Consider the following 21,319-nt stretch of genomic DNA (forward strand, 5'->3'; position numbering starts at 1 on the left):
AACTAAACGCACACGCACGCACGCTCGCACTCACGCACGTAAGCACGCACGCACGCACGTATGCACGCAAGCAAGCACGCACGCACGCACGCACGCACGCACGCACGCACGCACGCACGCACACACACACACACAAACAAACACAAACACACACAAACAGACACACACACACACAAACACACATACACACACACAAACAGACACACACACACACACACACACACACACACACACATACACACACACACCTTCAAAACATCAACAACAAAAGCCACGTTGGGGGAATACAACAACTTACAGCAACATTTCCCAAGCCCACGGGAAGATCTGCACTGAACAACTAAAGAAGCACAGTATGCCTCGTCTGAACATATGGATCTTAGAACTGAGCATGTGACTTGGTACTCGTAACCATGCACACAGAATTTTTTTTTTGATTTTTTGTTTTGTTATCTTCTCTCTATAATCATGACTTTTCTCTTTATAAAAGAATAGAATTCCGTCTCTCTGATTATGTTTCCTTCAAAGACAATGATGTAACAAGAAAATTAATGTCCGCGTTACTTTGCTGCTCAGTATACATATCGATCAGAGCACAGTCGGGTTGTGTTCGGTCAAGTCCGATAAAAAGCCCAGGTTTATAGCTCCTACATTACTGTCAGCATCTGTCGGCACTTCAGATTTAAAGGTGCAATACCCCTGTGAAAGACACCCCAGCCCTTTGACATAGAAATATAAAGTGTGACAATCTGCATCACAAAGGCTCGTTCGATCAGTCAATTAATCAATCAATCAATCAATCAATCAATCAATCAATTAATCAATCAATCAATCAATCAATCGACCAATCAATCAATCAATCAATCGATCAATCAATCAATCGACCAATCAATCAATCAATCAATCAATCAATCAATCGATCAATCGACCAATCAATCAATCAATCAATCGATCGATCGATTCCTTCACGCATTCAATGATCGAGACATTGATTGGCTAAACTGACTGGATCACTACAGAGTTCAATTCATAGCAGATTTTCATCGTTTCTCCCCAGCGCACCTTCTTCTAAACCTACGTATTTTGACAATTGGCGGAGAGGGATGGCTCCAGCCTGATGAACTTCTTTTCGCAAGGAAGCTGTCCATATACACATCGACTAAAAAATTAATGAGCATGACAAAAAAACAAAATGAAAGTGAAAGAAGGCACGTCAGTGAACAGCCTCTTTATGCGCGTGTGATGAGTCATACCCAGTGCACACAGATGTTATATATTGGTTATTAGTGAATGTAAGTAAAAAAAAGTTGTGAAAAAAATCGATGCGACGATAAAACGAACATGTATACTGTTCAAAAAAAGAAACGCATAGTTGCTACTTGCCAAATTTGTTTTATTTTTCGAAAAAATTAACAGAAAATCCAATATTTAGATTATTTGTTTGAAATTTGGTATGGACACAGTTGAATGCACACACAGTTCATTTGCATCTTCAAATCAATCAGTCAATCAATACGATTGGGTGCCGAGGCTGTCAAGTCAGTAGGGGATGTGACTGCCTTGAGCAGCAACAACTGCCCGGCACCTTCTGGGCATGGACTGGATCAGATGCCGGATATCTTGCTGTGGGATGGTGTCCCACTCCTCCTGAAGTGCCTGCAATAGATCGCGGTGATTTGCCGGCGCTTCTTCTCGCCTGCGCACACGTCTGTCCAATTCATCCCAGAAGTGTTCTATCGGGTTCATGTCTGGCGACATGGATGGCCAGGGAAGCACCTGGACATGGTGGTCGGTGAGGAACTGGGTGGTGAGTCGTGCTGTGTGCGGGCGAGCGTTGTCCTGCTGGAATATGGCATCCTGGTCAGCCAGAAGAGGAAGGGCGTGTGGTCGCAGAATTTCCTCCACGTATCGCTGGGCAGTTATGCGCCCTTGGACGTGCACCAGGGTGCTCCTTCCAGCGGTATTGATCGCCCCCCACACCATGACGCCTCCACCACCATGAACGGGTGCCTCATCCACACAGTTGGGCGTGTAACGTTCGTTTACTCTCCGGTAGACCCTCCTCCGACCATCATGTCGCTGGAGCAGGAAGTAGGACTCGTCGCTGAACCACACCTGTCTCCAGTGATTCCGGACGGTCCAGCGAAGGTGCTGGTTGCCCCACTGCACTCGGTTCTGGCGATGGCGGCGGGTGAGGACAGCTCCTCTGTGAGGTCTGCGAGCTCTCAAACCAGCTTCATGCAGGCGGTTCCGCACGGTCTGGTCCGATAATCGGTGTGGCCCGGGGAGAGCCTGGACAGAAGATGAGGCCGACAGGAAACGATTCCGGAGGTGGCGGAGCCGTATGAAGCGGTCGTGAGCAGCAGTTGTCGCCCTTGGTCTTCCCGCTCGTGGCAAGTCAGCAACGGAGCCAGTGGCTTGAAACCTGACCCACAGTCTACTGATGGTGCTCTGGGACACGTGGAAGTGCCTGGCGATTGCACTTTGACTTTGGCCTGCTTGTAAACGACCCAATGCAATTTGGCGGTCTTCTCTGCTCAATCGGGCCATCTTTCGTCGCTGAATTGTCGTCTGATTTCTTTGTGGCGAACAATCCGCTTTTATGGGTTTTGGAAGACATGGTGAGAGCTCAATATTCCCCGAGTTTCACGAGATTACACTGAAGCATGACGAGTGGTCATGCCAAATGAGCAATTTTGACATTGTAGCCACTGATATCGCATGCGTCACGTGCAGAGCTCACTTGTGGCAATGGACGAAAGGTCGACGACCAGATAAACATTTTCTGCAGTTTGGTGGATATCCTTGTAGCCATATAACTAAATTAACCAAATATTACAAGCTATGCGTTTCTTTTTTTGAACAGTATATAACCTCGCCGTCTGTTCTCTCTGCTTTTGGTGAAACTTATGCGTCTGACATTTGTGTGTTCAGCAAATTCCAATAACGTTTGACATGCAGTTGTTGTTGTTGTTGTTGTTGTTGTTGTTGTTGTTGTTGTTGTTGTTGTTGTTGTTGTTGTTGTTGTTGTTGTTGTTGTTGTTCGCGGTGGCGATGGTGTTCTGCTTCTTCTTTACCCCCCCCCCTTTCTTTCCCCAATTGATTTACCTGGCTCGCTTCTGCACTATCTCTCTCTCTCTCTCTTTCACTCTCTCTTTCTTTTATCTCTCTCCCTCTGTCTGTCTGTCTGTCTCTCTCATTCTCTCTCTCTCTCTCTCTCTCTCTCTCTCTCTCTCTCTCTCTCTCTCTCTCTCTCTCTCTCTCTCTCTTTCTCTCCCTCTCTCTTTGTACCTTTAACTGACGTATGAAAATTCAGATCGAATCGTCCACGTAACCAAACCAAGATAGTCTGTTAATCTTGCAAGCCAGCCAACCAGTCCACAGAGTTACGAGAGCATGTATTTAACCCTGTCATCCCTCATTCAACAGCCAACCTAACCATCCATCTAACTGTCATTTATTTTATCAAGCCGCGCATCAAGTTTTAACCAAAATAATTCTGCAACCAATCCACAAACCAACCAACGCACCAACCCAAAAAATCAAATTCAATCAGTAATCGCACACACACACACACACACACACACACACACACACACACACACACACATACACACACACACACACACACACACACACACACACACACACACACACACACACACACACACACACAATCACCCAAAAACAACAAACACAGAACTGACCTGCTGGAACGTGTTTGTGTGTGTCGACGACCTTGAGACCCTCAGCAGCCAGCACGAACAGGTTGAGCTTCTCCGACGTGGGCAGATACATCAGTCCTATGTGCAGCTGTCCTAGGTCCTCCTGTCAACCCAACCATCTCAACTTTTAAATTTCGTCATTTTAGAGAGGCTGATATCCAAACGCAGATAGACTGCTAATGTTCCAAAATCGAGCATCAAAATTCTATTTTTTTTTATTCTTATTTCAGATAGGCATTAAATGCCTTTAATTTGAGAGTGAAAGTCACCCGTCAATATAAGAATAAAATCCGCTTGTATTTAAAGGGTACACGTGTTTGTTCCATTTTGTGTATCAGAAAGTATCATTGGTGTCAGGAAATCGGTTCCGCGTAACTTTTACTCTCTTCTGTCCTGTGTTGTGTGTTTTAGCATTTAATCTTCACTTTATAATATAAACGCCAACATTGTCAGTACTATTTTTGAACATTTTGTCAAACACAATAATTACATTTGTGTGAGCAGCTATTCAAACGCCCCCTGTAGTTTTCCACTGACCAATTATCTAATTATCGAAAAACAAATGGTTATTTTACATGTCGGACAGTGGATAAACTCATATGTTAGATACACTTTATGACAGAAACAAGCTGGGTTTTTGTTATAAGTTAGTTATATGAATGCATTATTAGGCCCAAAAAATAAATAGTCTGTTAACAGTAACATAGCCCCCAAAAATAGGGTCGGTAGGTCGGGGCTTCTTTATTTATTTTTTTTTTTTTAAACAACATAGTTTTAAGTTATTTTGCCAAAAAACAAAGATCTTTTTTTTTTTTCCAAATGCCAAAATAAAGTCTAGGGTCGCGCGAAAAAAATAGGGTCGGTCGGGATACCGTAAACAGACTATTTGGGGGGGGGGGGGGGGGGGGGGGGGCCTTAGGCATGCGTATGTCATGAAACGTCCAACTTTGAAATTTGGGTGGGGGTATTCAGGTGACAATAACTTTTTGGTTTATCAGCAAAACTCAATAAAACTTTGCTATGTTATGTAAAATGAATGCCAAAACAGACTAGTTAGCAGCATATCTAAAATAAACTGAACACAAAAAAATGTCTTCTTTGTGTTTGTCACTTGTTCCAAAAAATGGGCGTACAAATTTCAACAAAAATCATGTTGTCACCCCCATAACCTTTTTTACCTTTAAAGATAGCACAATTCTCTTTGCAAATATGAAAAGCTTAGTCATTTTCCTTTCATTTGATATGTAACTTTCTATATTTCATTTAGAATATGACCCCAGATAGCCACTCGGCAAGTAGGCACCAACAGCACTGTAAAATATGCCCTAAACCCCCGTGCAGGTCTTTTTTAAGACTTCAAAAGACATCTGCTGTACTAACGCCCATGAACGCGTTAAAAGTTGCTTTAATGTCAGACGCAACGTCTTGGCAGGTGTGTCTGACAGGTGAGACATCAATCTTTTTGTTGTCTTAACACCTCTCTCTGTCTCTGTCACCTAATTGGTTATCCAACTTCTTTGTCTTTCCTCCTCCCCCCCCTCTCTCTCTCTCTCTCTCAATCTCCCCTTACCCCCCGCGGGTTAGGGGGAAGAATTTACCCGATGCTCCCCAGCATGTCGTAAGAGGCGACTAACGGATTCTGTTTCTCCTTTTACCCTTGTTAAGTGTTTCTTGTATAGAATATAGTCAATGTTTGTAAAGATTTTAGTCAAGCAGTATGTAAGAAATGTTAAGTCCTTTGTACTGGAAATTTGCATTTTCCCAGTAAGGTCATATATTGTACTACGTTGCAAGCTCCTGGAGCAAATTTTTGATTAGTGCTTTTGTGAACAAGAAACAATTAACAAGTGGCTATGTCACACGCTTTCCTTCTTTGCCACTACTAAAGCAAACGTGTGCAAGATTGTATGTTACACGCTTTGGAGCATGTGCAAGAACGGATTCAAACTCGAAATCGTCCCCCCAAAAACCCCAAAATGGACACACGACTTTTATTTCTCCTGCTGTTATCGTTTCTTCTCTTTACAAATTCTACAACGCTCAGAATACTGAAAACGGCATCCCAGACGACAGTACTGTTTCCATACGCGAATTTAGCTGCCCTTGGAAAGTGGCTCGCTCAGGAGGCCTGTTAGTCTGACCAGAGATACTGTGAACATTTCGCGGATGCAGACACAGAAAGACGTCATGAAGATTGCGATGCTTCAAAAGATACAGACTGTGACGATGACTGTGACGTCATTCACATATACCGAGACGTCATTTACAGTTGTTCGGTCACTTTCGTCAAAAAGTAGATCTCTCCACAATGGCTGCTCCTGTGTTTAGGTTTATCAAGCGTGAGTACGCAAAACGTGTTTGTTCTCTCCTCTGTTGAAGCTGTGAGACATAATCGCCATTACGAGCTAGTCGTGTGACAGAGAGTTTTCTTGCACACTCGACTGCTGCTGTTTCACTCCGGCTAAAGCCGTCGTGAAACATCTACAGTCTCGTGTGCAAGAAAACTCTCTGTCACACGACTAGCTCGTAATAGCGGGTACTATCCCATCTCCGCCCTTTCCCCGTCGCGATATAACCTTGAACGGTTGAAAACGACGTTAAACACCAAATAAAGAATCTCCCCTTTATCTCTCTCAATCTCCCCTTTATCTCTCTCTGTTTGTCTCTGTTTCTCTGCCTATCTGTCTCTGTTTACGTATCTCTGTCTTTCTCTCTTTTTCTCTTTATTTATTAAACTATTCATTGATTCAATCATTTATTTATTCATTCATATATGTTAACACTAGACATGCGCATAATGATTCTACAACACACACACACACACAAATAAAATAGAAAAAAGTCGAAGTGCGCATAAATTGTTTTACGATCGATCACTGGTGCACAGGAACAGAACGAGTGATTCACTATCTGGACGTGCATTTCTGACAGCTTCTTAAACACCCTACAGCATATCGTACAACGATCTGTCGTGTGTACTCTTCATGTGTCATATGCATCGCGCAGCACAGTTGATCGTCCTCAGATTAAACAGGGCAATTACTTTAGCACAGCAAGACAAGGCTGGCAGGTTCTTCCTCTTCTTCTTCTTCTTCTTCTTCTTCTTCTCCTTCTTCTCCTCTTCCGCCTCCTCCTCCTCCTCTTCCTCCTCCTCCTCTTCCACCTCTTTCTTTTTCTCCTTCTCCTTCGTCTCCTTCTACTTTTCCAGACTTCTTCTTCTTCTGCGTTCATGGGTTGAAACTTCAACGTACACTCGTGTTTTTGCACGAGTGTGTGTTTTTTTCATGTATGACCCTTGACCCGCCAGTCATACGCCGCCGCTTTCGGGAGAGGTTCTATTTCAAAACGCCTATCGTCGCAAAAACTAAGTCCAGATGTTCTGGAAGAGAGGGTGCAGGGTTCGTATTATAGACCGTCTAAGCAATGAGACAATAAAAGAGCGCTCAGCCACGGACAATACCTTCGCTATATCATTTCACATGTCAAACAGCCATGGATGCACATACTCGTTTATTGGGAAATGATTGTATCTTTAACCAAAATATTCTGCGAACGCCAAGAAGAAGAGAACCAAAATATTCAATACTTTCAACAATGGTCCCGTTTTGCTTGCTTTGCTTTCCTAAAAATCAGGATTGGTAAAGCAATACATTATCGCTCAAAGGGGTGACAAAACAATGACAACAAAATCTTGATAAATTGTGTCTGATAGCTTTTCCATTATCGTCGACCTACTTTACGCTCAACGTTACCAGTATCAGACTGGGTCTTAATTTGACGTTTCACGCCTTGTAAATCGTGGCAAAACCATCTGTCGACAAATTACAGGCAACAGTAATTGTTTTAAAGCATTCATTCTGGCCTTCGTGGATTATTTAAATCGTCTGGCCTTCTCGTGTCGGAAAATACACAGGCACTGATACAAAATTTAAAAAAAAGGTTATTTCGAAGCAGTCAGGGTGTCCATTTTTAGTATGTGACCAAGTCGAAGGACGCTCCGAGGGCAAACAAAGTAAAAATTTTGATTCTGATTACTAGGTAAATAAAACAAATAGGGTCGTAATGTCAGTTACTTTTTAACAAAATAATTGTATTGAAGTTTTTGTTTTAATTTACTCAGACGCATGTGGCTTTTTATTGGCCGGACGGGCGCAGTGGCGTGGTGGTAAGACGTCGGCCTCCTAATCGGGAGGTCGTGAGTTCGAATCCCGGTCGCTGCCGCCTGGTGGGTTAAGAGTGGAGATTTTTCCGATCTCCCAGGTCAACTTATGTGCAGACCTGCGAATGACTTAACCCCCTTCGGGTGTACACGCAAGCACAAGACCAAGTGCGCACGGAAAAGATCCTGTAATCCATGTCAGAATTCGGTGGGTTATGGAAACACGAAAATACCCAGCATGCCTACTCAACGAAAGCGGAGTGAAGCTGACTATGCTCTCAGAGTATAGTTTGGGGAACCCAAATGGGCAAACGAGTTCACACGTAACCAGAAAATTCTGGAACGCTGAAGAAGAAGAAGAATTGGCCGGAAATCGTGCAAGCTGTGTCTCATGGGTGTGGCAGAAGAGTAACTGTCAATGTAAAGTCAGCAAAATCGATTTTTTTCCCCCATTTTTATTTAATTTGTTTGTTTTAACTCAGAATGGTCAAATAACGTCAATGGTGGAGATGAAAACAAATCTGTGGTGGTTTGCACAGGAAGGAAGGAAGGAAGGAAGGAAGAAAGAAAGGAAGGAAGAAAGAAAGGAAGGAAGTAACGAACGAAGGGAGGAAGGAAGAAAGGAAGGAAGGAACGAACGAACGAACGAACGAACGAACGAAGGGAGAAAGGAAGGAAGGAAGGAAGGAACGAAGGAACGAACGAACGAAGGAACGAACGAACGAATGAATTTATCTTTAAGAAACATAATACAGTGGAACCCCCTTTTAAGACCCCCCCCCCCCCCCCCATTTTAAGACTCCCTCCTTTTTAAGACCTGATTATCGCAGATTTGTGGAGGTCTTAAACAGTGGGTTCCACTGTATCGAAGTATCCGACCTACCTCGATTGGAGGCTGCAGATGTTGACAAAAGTCCACCTCCATCTCTGGCGGCCATTCCACCTTGGCCACCTCCGTCATCACCTCTCCCACCACCACGTGGCGCTGGTAGCGGTCAAAGTCACACACCAGCAGTCGTAGACACAGGCTCGACAGATCCTGAGCGGGAAAAAAAATGCAACTTTGTGAAAAATTCTTGACAAAATTAAACAACTCTATGAAAAGTTCTGGAAAAAACAATACAAATCCATGGGGAAAAAAATCCTACTGTCAAAGTCACACATCAGCAGCCACGGACACAGGCTGGACAAATCCTAAGGAACAGTTTTTGAGAAAAGAAGAAAAAAAACCTCCATGACAAACAACTCCATGAAAATGTATTGACAAAATAATGCAACTCTATGAAAAAAATGTTAAAAAAATAATGCAGCTGTGTGAAACATTATTGACAAAATAATACAAATTCATGAAAAAGTTCTTGACAAAATTAAACAACTCCATGAAAAGTTCTTGACAAACTAAAACAAATTGATCCATGAAAAAAAATTATGAAAAAATAAACTCCATAAAAAGTTCTTGAAAAAAATAAAACTCCGTGAAAAGCTCTCTCTCTCTCTCTCTCTCTCTCTCTCTCTCTCTCTCGCTCTCTCTCTCTCTCTCTCTCTCTCTCTCTCTCTCTCTCTCTCTCTCTCTCTCTCTCTCTCTCTCTCTCTCTCTCTCTCTCTCTCTCTCTCTCTCTCTCTCTCTCTCTCTCTCTCTCTCTCTCTCTCTGTCCCCCCTCTCTCTCACATCAGCTGACCTTGTATTCACAGTCGATGGAGAAAGTTTCATTGAAGCAGGGGTCATCCACACGTCTCTGAATCTTGGTGGTCATCTCCACGTCCAGGTTGTTCAGCAGCTGCTCTTTGCCTGACCGGTTCCGGAACGACCAGAACTGCTTGGGGCTGCGGTACACACGTACCTGAAACAAGGACACGTGCACTACAGTGATGTTTTCGTTTCAGGCGATTCAGCTTAGATTTTATCTCAATTCTTTGTTTTCTTTCTTTTTTCTTTTTCCCCCTCACTTTTACAATATGATAACAGTACAAGTACAATAACAAGACAAAAAGGAGAGGGAAAGAGGGGCTACAAAACGCAACACGATATTCCAATATGGTGTACAGATAAAACATAAAAAATAGCATAACTTACAAAGCGAGGTTACATTATTTCAATTCTAACTGCCCGTTAACAGGCAATTCAAACATAATCTACACTCTAAACAGAAGCGCTCCACTTTTAAACACACGTTCTGTCACCAGTGTAACCACATCGCCACATGTACAAAGTTCTAACAGCAAAAACAGCACATAAGCCTATGTGTGCTACTTTAGTTACAGCTGTAGAACAACGTTAACGTCCGACTGTGTTCAAAACGGGTGACAGATAGTGTGTTTAAAAGTGGAACATTTCAGTTCAGAAAGTACCTCTATGACCTCTCTTTTAAATTCTGACAGAGCTTTAACTAATTAGAAAAAAAATCTGTCACCATGCACTTTTGGTGTAGATTATTTTTAATCCAAGATTCCAAACGTCACAGGCAATGTACCATCATCAAACTTCTTGTGAAGGTTCATTACCATCAAAGCCTCATAAATCAACACTACTCCAACTCCAAGCACTTTTTGCGTGCATCTGATTAGCTTGCAAAAAAACGTACATGACAGCATGACACCACAAAACGAACAGGACAGCATGACACCACAAAACGAACATGACGGCATGACACCACAAAACGAACAGGACAGCATGACACCACAAAACGAACATGACAGCATGACACCACAACACGAACATGACAGCATGACACCACAACACGAACATGACGGCATGACACCACAACACGAACATGACGGCATGACACCACAAAACGAACAGGACGGCATGACACCACAAAACGAACATGACGGCATGACACCACAAAACGAACAGGACAGCATGACACCACAAAACGAACATGACAGCATGACACCACAAAACGAACATGACAGCATGACACCACAACACGAACATGACAGCATGACACCACAAAACGAACATGACAGCATGACACCACAAAACGACGGTGATTACACACAGTCAGCAGCTTGTCCCCCATTTAACTTGAACCATTTACTGGGTGAAATATTCTTTCGGGGGCATGTTTCTGTTTTGAAATACTAATTTTAAGTCTTGTTTTATGTACCTGCACCTGTGTTCAGTTTCTATCCCATTCCAAAGGCTACTCATCAAAAGCTGCAACTGCTAAAACTGACAGCACAATTTAAGTCCCAATTCATCTTCAGCGAAGCAAAACGATCCCCTTCCATCCTTTTTTTTATCTGCATAAACCATTCGAAGTTATTTCATTTCATTCTTTAATGTGCTCTGAAGCGGAGATGAATTGCGTAAACGCAGATTGCACTCAGCAGGCGTAGGACGTATCCTGTCTATGCACTATTAGGTGCTTGGGGGTTACACAGTGAAAACGAAATGTGCAAAGTTTTAATTCTGTAACTGCGAACGTTCTCCGTTTAAATAAATTGAAAAGCTCTGCGGGTAGCCTGGCTCGAAACTCTCGATCCTGGGCGTGAGAAATGTTTGCACTCCCAAATAGCACTCCCAAAGCGCTTTCGTTTTTGTTTTGTGTGGGGTGTTTTTTTTATGCACTGACACAGAACATACATTCTTGTGTGTACTAGATTATTTCTCTACATGTTTACATTTGAACGAATGTGAAATTTACTCCTCTGTGGAGGACATACGGATGAGCGGATGGTACGTTTTGTCTCTCTGTGTCTCTCTGTCACTCTCTGTCTCTTTCTGTTCCTGTATGTTTACATTTGAACGAGTGTGACATTTACTCCTCTCTCCATTGCGTCCTTTTTTTGTGGATCATAATTTTTATTTGTATCTCTCCCCCTCTCTCCCCCTCTCTCTCCCCCTCTCTCTCCCCCTCTCTCCCCCTCTCTCTCCCTCCCCGTCTCTGTTTTAATTCTTCATCCACCCCCCACCCACATGCCAAGAAGCAGGAAAATTCTGAACAAACACCACTCAGTTACTCGTCTGCCTCTCACCTTAATATAAGGGGCCACCACTCCGTCAGGTTCTGACATCCGGAAGCCGGTCAGCTGTTTGACCTTGATGTGCAGTTTGTTGTCGTTGCTGTCGAAGGTCAAGGAGTAGGTCAAGGTCGAGTTCTGATGGGGGAAAACGTAGGTGGTGGAGTTAGACCCGCTGCTGTCGCTGGATTTGACGGAGGCTGACCGCTTGGAGTGCTTGCTCTGATGGACAAATGGATAAAAAAAAATCATTTTGTGTTACCTTGTGACTTGCTGTCACCCTTTCAGTCCCTCCTTTCAGGTTTTTGTGATAGAATCAACGCACCTCTTTAGTTAAAAGGAAAGAAGAAAAACTTATTACAGACATCGAAAAAGACACCCTCCTACCCCCTAACCACCACCCCCCCCCCTCCCATTCATTTGAACATCCGCCAAGGTTCTCTCTCTCTCTCTCTCTCTCTCTCTCTCTCTCTCTCTCTCTCTCTCTCTCTCTCTCTCTCTCTCGCCTCTATCTCTCTCTCTCTCTCTCTCTCTCTCTTACTAAAGCACACTACCCTCACAGAGTTAGACTACATACATTTAGGGATCTTACCTCTAAAGTCAAGACTGCTTTTTAACAAAGGAATCTTTATGCATAAAATTATATCCGAAACTTTACCCCAAACCATTTGTTCAAAGTTCTCTTTGAAGAATTCACACCACCTTATGAAATTTAACACTCCTCTTCCTAGGATAGACTTATTTAAGTCTAGTCTAGTTTATTCAGGTGGCCGTCTCTGGAACGCTCTTCCGAATGCCTTACGGGAAGCTACCAGCACAGATTCTTTCAAAAACAAATATATATCCCATTTAATGAAAATAGTATATTCTTGATTGTTATGTCCTTTGAGACACAGTCACTCACTTTTGATTTATTGTTTTGTTTATGAAATTATGATGTTCTGCATAATATCCATTGTCTTGCAGAGTTGATGTACTATTGCATAGTATTCTTACTCTAATTGACTTGCAAATTTTTGCTTTGCACCTTGTCATGAACATGTATAAACTACAATGTTTCATATAATGCACGTATGTACATAAACTTATCCTGTTTTACTAATTATGTAAGTATTGTAGTAGTAGTAGTAATAGTAGTTTTTATAGTAGATTTAGTCCCTCTTTAGGGCGAGGGCCAGATGCAAAAAAGTATACCAATGCTTATTCTGTTACCCTCGTAAAATAAAGAATTGTCATTGTCATTGTCATTGTCATTGTCATTGTCTCTCTCTCCCTCCCTCCCACTCTCTCTCTCTCTCTCTCTCTCTCTCGCGCGCGCTCTCTCTCTCTCTCTCTCTCTCTCTCTCTCTCTCTCTCTCTCTCTCTCTCTCTCTCTCTCTCTCTCTCTCTCTCTCGCTCTCTCTGCTGCCCATCTTAGATCTGACCAGGCCATCAAATCCATGAGATAATACCACTCCTCAACTTGGTCACATACCAAACATCCACACCCAGAATGCTTGCTGTGATGAGTTTGATAAAAAAAAATTATGAATCAATACATTTTCTTAACCTTCGCCGGCACTCGTTATCGACTACACACGGACGCATTCGTGGGGCCGTGCGGACCCATGCTTCTCAAAGAAGGAAAAATGTGCATATCCTTCCGTGGCACTCGTGGGGCCGTGCAGACCCATGCTTCTCAAAGAAAGAAAAATATGCATATCCTTCCGTGGCACTCGTGGGTCCGTGCGGACACAGAAGGGTGTTTGATGCAAATATCTCTTAAACGAGTTGGAATTTTTTAATGAGCTTTTAGAAATGCCTCAGACACCTAAAAAGCTATCATCTCCTAAAAGCTCATTAAATTTCAGTGATAATTAATTAATTAATTAATGGTCAAATTTAGACTACACACGGTATTTGGTAAAATATTATGGGTCTGCATGGCCCCACGAGTGCCACGGAAGGGTTTGCACAATTGTCCTTCTTTGAGAAGTATGGGTCCGCATGGACCCACGAGTGCCTCGGAAGGGTATACACGCTTTTCCTTCTTTGAGAAGTATGGGTCCGCACGTCCCCACGAATGCTTCCGTGTGTAGTCTAAATTTGACCATTAATTAATTAATTAATTATCACTGAAATTTAATGAGCTTTTAGGAGATGAAAGCTTTGTAGGTGTCTGAGGCATTTCTAAAAGCTCATTAAAAAATTCCAACTCGTTTAAGAGATATTTGAGACAATGACAAAAGGTGACGTTTTCATGTCAGTATGTCCCAAATGACATCACCAGTACATTTTTCATTCTATCTAATCTGTTTTCGTTCTATTTTTTCTAATAACATGCGTTAACAATTGATTGCCAACTGGAATGGAAGAGCACAAAAAGTGTAACTTGATACTGTATGTAGTTTCTCTAGAGGGAAAAACATCTTCCACTTTCATGTCAGTGTGTCCCATGCAACATACATTTGCCAAACAGCTATGTGTAAGTAGATTATTTGTTAGTGGTATAGAAAATACTGATCAACAATCAAAGTCAGTTTTCACATTCATTTTCTACCTATTTCTTATTTGTTTATTCTTTTGGCAATGGTGAAATGTCAGCAATCGTGTGTCATTCGGGACAGTAGACATGACACCTGACCTTTTGTCACTGTCTCATTTGCAATCAAACACCCTTCTGGGTCCGCACGGACCCACGAGTGCCTCGGAAGGGTATACACGCTTTTCCTTCTTTGAGAAGTATGGGTCCGCACGTCCCCACGAATGCTTCCGTGTGTAGTCTAAATTTGACCATTAATTAATTAATTAATTATCACTGAAATTTAATGAGCTTTTAGGAGATGATAGCTTGTTAGGTGTCTGAGGCATTTCTAAAAGCTCATTAAAAAATTCCAACTCGTTTAAAAGATATTTGCAATCAAACACCCTTCTGGGTCCGCACGGACCCACGAGTGCCGGCGAAGGTTAAAAAGCCATTAGTGGCCACACTCAGCCTTCTCATTTTTGGTATGTGACTAAGTTGTCGGATGGTCTTATCCCTGGCCAGATCTGAGAAAGAGTGCGCCTTTAACCCAAAAATTAAACTGATTCTTTCAAAGCACACGATAAATCCCTTCTAACCCATCCGTTCCCATGACAATGCAAAAGATCATAACACGCGACTTCCTGACCCCGCATCCAAGGTGACAGAAAATACCGATAACCATAACACATGAAACGGCGTCACACTTGTCATCTAAAGTAACAAGACAGAAGAGAGTGCGCAAGACAAAGAATAGTCTATGTGCGATTGGATCTGGCAAGAAAAGTCGATATTATGCGATACCCATGAAACACACCACCCTGTCATACTTGTCATCTTAAGTAAGAAAACGAAAGAGAGCTCGAAAAACAAAGAAGAATCTATTCTGCCATCGCATCTGAAGGAAACAAAAACACGATACCCATAAAACACGAAACGTCGTCAAACGTGTCATCTAAGGACAAACAAGTCGCATGAAGCGATATAAAAACATTTAGTCAATGATTTAAAAACATGTAGTCAATCTGTCTGAAACTAAAAGATCAACATAAAACAACAGCCAATACCGAGACTATATGTACTGAGGGCGGCTTTGCTAGCCTAAATCTGAAAACTGAGACGGGCCCAGCTCTTCTCCGCGAAGCATGAGAAAGTTGTGCCTAACTAACCTTATTCTTTTAATTGTGAGTAAGTTTTTAGAGTAAACTTGGCATATCTATATATTTTTGTATTCAGGAAATGATACAAATAAGATGAAACAATTTTGGAATCGATGACTAAAACTAAAATTTGTATTCGAATTTTGAGATTTTTAATGACCAAACTCATTAATGAATGTTTAAGCTTCCAAGCTGAAATGTAATCCCATCGAAGGTTGCCTGTTCAAAATGTCAATCAATTTGATCAAGAAATGAGGGCGTGACAGTGCCGCCTCAATTTTCACTAAAAGCCGGATACAACGTAATCAAAGACATTTATCGAATAAAGGAAAACATTGTGTGGGGATATCATCAGGCAGAATTTGTATGTAAAGTTTCAAGAAGATCGGTCCAGTAGTTTTCTCAGAATCGCTCTGCACAGACACACACACACCCGCACACACACACACCACCACCAAAGTCTCGATTCCCAGTCGATGTTATAACATTTAGTCAAAACTCGACAAAATGCAAAAATAAAAGAGAGCTTGAAAACCAAAGAAGAATCTATATCTAGCATCGAATCTGACGAGAAAAAACGTTACTCATGTAACCATGACAACGACCCCTCACCCTTTTCAGCTCAATCCGCTCGGAGAAACCAGCATCGGACATGCCATCTGACGTTTCGGATTCCCTGATAGCTCCGAGGTTCGGCCAGTAGCCCTGTTTACCGTGATCAGGGTGTAAAGGTTGTTTGACGGCGTGTAATTCCACGTCAGGTCCGTAATCTATAGCCCCGTACACCGGGGGCGGCTTGCCTGTGTGGACAAAAACAATGAAAAACAAATACAATCACATCCCCCGAAAGCGGCATATGGCTGCCTGAATGGCGAGGCAAAGACGGTCATACACGTAAAACCCCACTCGTGCAAAACATGAGTTTGTTTGTTTGCTTGTTTGTTTGTTTGTTTGTCTGTTTGTTTGTTTGCTTGCTTAACGCCCAGCCGACCACGAAGAGCCATATCAGGGCGGTGCTGCTTTGACATTTAACGTGCGCCACACACAAGACAGAAGTCGCAGCACAGGCTTCATGTCTCACCCAGTCACATTATTCTGACACCGGACCAACCAGTCCTAGCACTAACCCCATAATGCCAGACGCCAGGCGGAGCAGCCACTAGATTGCCAATTTGAAAGTCTTAGGTATGACCCGGCCGGGGTTCGAACCCACGACCTCCCGATCACGGAGCGGACGCCTTACCACTAGGCCAACTGTGCCGGTGCAAAACATGAGTGAACGTAGGAGTTTCAGATCATGAACGAAGAAGAAGAAGAAGAAGAAGAAGAAATGCAATCACACAGAAATGAATTTAACAAATGTATCAAGAATACAAAGCAAAGAAAAACAATCGAAATAAGATAAGATCAATCGCTGTTTTGGGGGGTTTAAACATAAACGTGCGTGCGGGCTTTTATCATCCAGCCCTAAGGAGATCAAAAGACTGATTTAACCAATAATACTGCTGTTTAAGACGGAATCAACCAATGATACTGCTGCTATGTTCCCGCATAACTCTAAATCATTGTAGTATTCTGTAAAAAGCCGCCCTCTTTATCCGTTCTTTTTGTATTTCAAAAATCATGCGCTCATCTCATGGATGCCGTTTGGCGTCGTTCCAGTCGGCAAACATAAGATAAAATAAGAAAACTTTCATGTCCATTTTCTTTTTACATAAACATGGACATTTTTCTTTTGGCACCACGTCGCATTTCTAATAAGACAAACACACGATCATCAAGCACAATCGAACATAAGTACACTACTAAGATCAAATTAGCACAAACGTCGAAACTTCTTTCATCATATCGACAGATCAGCTACCCAACTTGTATTTACGTTGAGGAAAAGATAACGCCATGGACTCATCTTAACCTTTCAACAAAATGTCGAAACATTTATTTCGGAAAATTCACTAAAGAAAATAAATTCTAGCGACGGCTCTGGATTTGTTGTTGATTTTTGAGTGATGGATTAATTAATTAATTAATTATTAATCTCGTATTTGCAGACTTGTTTGAGCTATGCTTTAGATCGTGTCGGTCTATGACGTCATGGTCATGTATTTTATCATCAAAGCTGAATTGCAAAACATTTTGCTCACACATATTCAGGGATGATGATACAATCAAAATTACTTTGATGCATAAGCATAAGCACTATGTCAGCTGTCTGAAAAAAATTGTTCATTATGTTCAGAGATAAACAAGCATTTAAGCATCCACACCATTCTTTCGTATCGTTTGTTGCATCTGCTGCTGTCTAGTACTAAATTTGGATTGTACTTTGTGTTCATTTCTCTAACTGTATGTATCAGTCCGCCATTTGCTTTCTTATTTTGGGATTTAAAATGTGTTTGAAGACACCACCACAAGCTGTAGTTGTTGTTTTCATATTTACAAATGTATGTAGATTTCATGTGTAAGTAAATGAAAATAAAACCTTGTTTCAACCATCTGGTACAGATGAACAAGAGTGTGCAGATGCAACCAACGATACGAAATAATGGCGTATGTACATAAATGCATGTGTATCTCTGAATAGAATGAACAAGTGTATAGACAGCTGACGTAATACTTATTCTTTTACATCAAAATAATTACCGCAGTATTGTGGTATTCCCGCAGTAACAAACATCAGAAATATAGGGAAAATATATAACTATTCGAACGTGACAACGACGGGTTGTAATACTCATTCCGGTCTTCTAATTAAAAGTCGTGGACAAAGGTACTGTAAAAGAACTCAAGAAAGCTCATATCTCGTCTTTTACTACCGCAATTCCAAGCTACACACCAAATTTCAGCTCAATCGGCCCAGAAAGACATACATACATACAGACAGACAGGCAGACCTATACAGGCCCGCTTATATATGCGGGGGGGGGGGGGGGGAACTGATAGTTAGCAAACCAAAGCACAGCAGAGTGACGTCCCATGCAGCATATATGGTGTGACGTCATCGATTCTTTGAAAATACGTAATAAATAAATAAATACCTTGAAACTATCTTTGAACGTTTGTTCGCTCCATGTTATCATCTTTACAGACCGAAAAAGGCTCAATCACAAGCATTACTTATAAACAACGGACAAACAGGCAGACATGCATGCCAGTTAAAATAAAGCTGCAGAATAACAACTAATGAAATAAAATATAATGAAATGAAGTTAAACTAAAATCAAATAAACACAAAGTAAACGAACAAAACCGTTTATAAAAATGAAATGATGACGTAACAAAACAGAATGACGTCACAGATTACTGACGCATATCGGAGTCTTCACTGCAGGGACAGAACTGGTTGAGCCAGCAGTGCGGACTGACGATGCAGACGACACAGAAGAGAATGATGAAAAGGAGCAACGCGGCCCCCGCCACGATGGCCAGCTTGTCCCATATGTCAAGAATCAGCTCGTCCGACATTTTCACAGCTGGGCAGACATTTCTGCAACACAGAGAAGATTCTACAATGAAATGAACATGCATAGAAAAGACGATGTTTTGAAATAACTGTCAGGTTTGTATGAGTTGTAGTATCTCACTCACTGTACCTCAGCGTCCGAATAGAAGAATTCCGGACATAACTCTCTCGGGCTTGTGTGAGTTGTGAAAAGAGTTGTTTCTCATGAGACATTGCGGCAAGCTTTCCCACGTGACAGTGTAGGCCAATCGTTAGAAAGGGTCGTGTCTCCCCACGTGGTCCCAGCCAACGTGTGGAGACACGACCCTTTCTAATGATTGGGCCTATACTGTCACGTGGGAAAGCTTGCCTCAATGTTTCCGAGAGAAGTTTCAACAACTCTTTCACAACTCGTACAAGCCCGACAGAGTTATGTCCGGAATCCGTCGACCTGGACGCTGCAGTAGAGTGCGTGAGATGTTACTTTAGCTTATGGCATTCCGTTTGTCAAATAATTATTTGGATACTTTTTCATGTTTTTTTCACCAGTTTTAGCTAAATAATCATTATTTAGAAGCTCATGTGCTAAATAAGTAATTGTTTATAAACAATGTAAAAAAATTCTAAATAATTTTTTGTTTACGTAAACCATTCATTGTTTACCTAAACAATTCATTGTTTACGTAAATAATTCATTGTTTACGTAAATAATTCATTGTTTACGTAAATAATGTATTGTTTACACAAATAATCACTTATTTCACAAAATAATATTTTTTGGGTGGATAAAGTGAGCAGTTGCTAAATAAATCATTGTTTACCTATATAATGCATTATTTAGCAGATTCGCTAAATAATGAAAACTGCTTTCCCTAAACAATTCATTGTTTAGGGAAAGCAGTTTTCATTATTTAGGGGAATGAAGAATTGACTTCTAAGCTTCATTTTTTTTCTTTGTGTATATACTATAATTCAATACAAGGTATCTCCAAACATTATTTATCAGAAAATGTTCGTAAATTTGTTTATTTTACAAGCTGAAATTGCCCTACGAAAAGAACTGAATGCGAAAACAAACAAAAGGTCAAGGTCATGACCGGGAGTGTTTAGTGTTTGCATTCTCTCCCTTGAAGTTGTTGAAAAAAAGTTTTCCGTCCTAAGTTTTCTGTTCTGTCTCAACAAAAACTTTCTCTTTCCATTTCTCTTACTGCATGATTAAACTTTTTTTGTATATATATGTAAGTTACACAACACAACACAACTTGGTATATACGAAACTGGGTAATGTGTTGAAACCCCAACAACCAGTATCCACTGCCAGTATCAAAACCCACTGCCAGTATCAAAAGTTTCTGCTACAGCAACCGCAGCAGGACCAGGTCCGCCAGACAGAATGCCGCATATGGCATCAGCAGCAGCGCGTGAAAAAACTTCCAAAATGTCTCTGGTTTCAATATTATCGTTCCTTCCTGCTCCCTCGGCCATTTTGAATTCCTTCGTGACGCAAAAATTCTCCGTAGTTTCGAATATGTTTTTACTTTTCTCTTTGAAATGAAACGATTAAAGGAAGAGAAATGGAAAGACAGGCATGTTGTTGGGACATAAACAGAACAGAGAACATGAGGGGAAAAAACTGTGTTTCAACAACTTCAAGCAAGAAAATGCAAACACTAAACACTCCCGGCAGGGAAAAACCTTAATTGACCTTGACCTTTGACTGTGTTTGAGATCAGTTATTTTCGTACAGCAATTTCGGCTTGTAAAATAAACAAAATAATATCCAAACAACAGCTATTTTAAGATAAGAGTGTGTGGAGAGACCTTGTATTCAATTATAGTAATCACTGAAAGACATAAAACTTAGTTCAGAAGCGAATCCTAGAAACCCCTAAATAATGGGAAATGTGTTGGCTAAACAATTCATTGTTTACGTAAATAATTCATTGTTTACGTAAATAGTGATTTATTTAGCAACATTGCTGATTGTTTATAAACAATGTAATATAAGTCTAAATAATATATTGTTTACGTAAACAATATATTATTTAGACGTATTTTACATTGTTTGTGTCGTCGCGATATAACCTTCGTGGTTGAAAACGACGTTAAACACCAAATAAAGAAAGAAAGAAAACATTGTTTGTGAACAATCAGCAATGTTGCTAAATAAATCATTATTTACGTAAACAATGAATTATTTACGTAAACAATGAATTGTTTAGGTAAATAATGAATGGTTTACGTAAACAAAAAATTATTTAGAATTGTTTTACATTGTTTATAAACAATTACTTATTTAGCACATGAGCTTCTAAATAATGATTATTTAGCTAAAACTGGTGAAAAAAACATGAAAAAGTATCCAAA

At 41.2% G+C, this 21,319-nt stretch overlaps 1 protein-coding gene across 3 annotated transcripts in view; it reads right to left on the reverse strand.

Moving 5' to 3' along the window:
* The window catches only part of LOC138954825 (synaptotagmin-5-like), a 31,249-nt gene that overhangs the window by 4,890 nt on the left and 5,040 nt on the right, over positions 1-21,319 (reverse strand). For all 3 annotated transcript variants that reach the window (XM_070326587.1, XM_070326588.1, XM_070326589.1), the window contains exons 2-7: positions 18,819-18,997; positions 16,123-16,310; positions 11,863-12,069; positions 9,564-9,725; positions 8,768-8,923; positions 3,708-3,828 (exon numbers count right to left, since the gene is read on the reverse strand). In XM_070326587.1, coding sequence (XP_070182688.1) covers positions 3,708-3,828; positions 8,768-8,923; positions 9,564-9,725; positions 11,863-12,069; positions 16,123-16,310; positions 18,819-18,975 — 991 coding nt within the window. In that variant the 5' untranslated portion in view covers positions 18,976-18,997. The remainder of the gene's footprint in view (positions 1-3,707; positions 3,829-8,767; positions 8,924-9,563; positions 9,726-11,862; positions 12,070-16,122; positions 16,311-18,818; positions 18,998-21,319) is intronic.

Source organism: Littorina saxatilis, unplaced genomic scaffold, assembly GCF_037325665.1.
Source record: "Littorina saxatilis isolate snail1 unplaced genomic scaffold, US_GU_Lsax_2.0 scaffold_527, whole genome shotgun sequence".
NCBI classification, from domain to species: Eukaryota; Metazoa; Mollusca; class Gastropoda; order Littorinimorpha; family Littorinidae; genus Littorina; species Littorina saxatilis.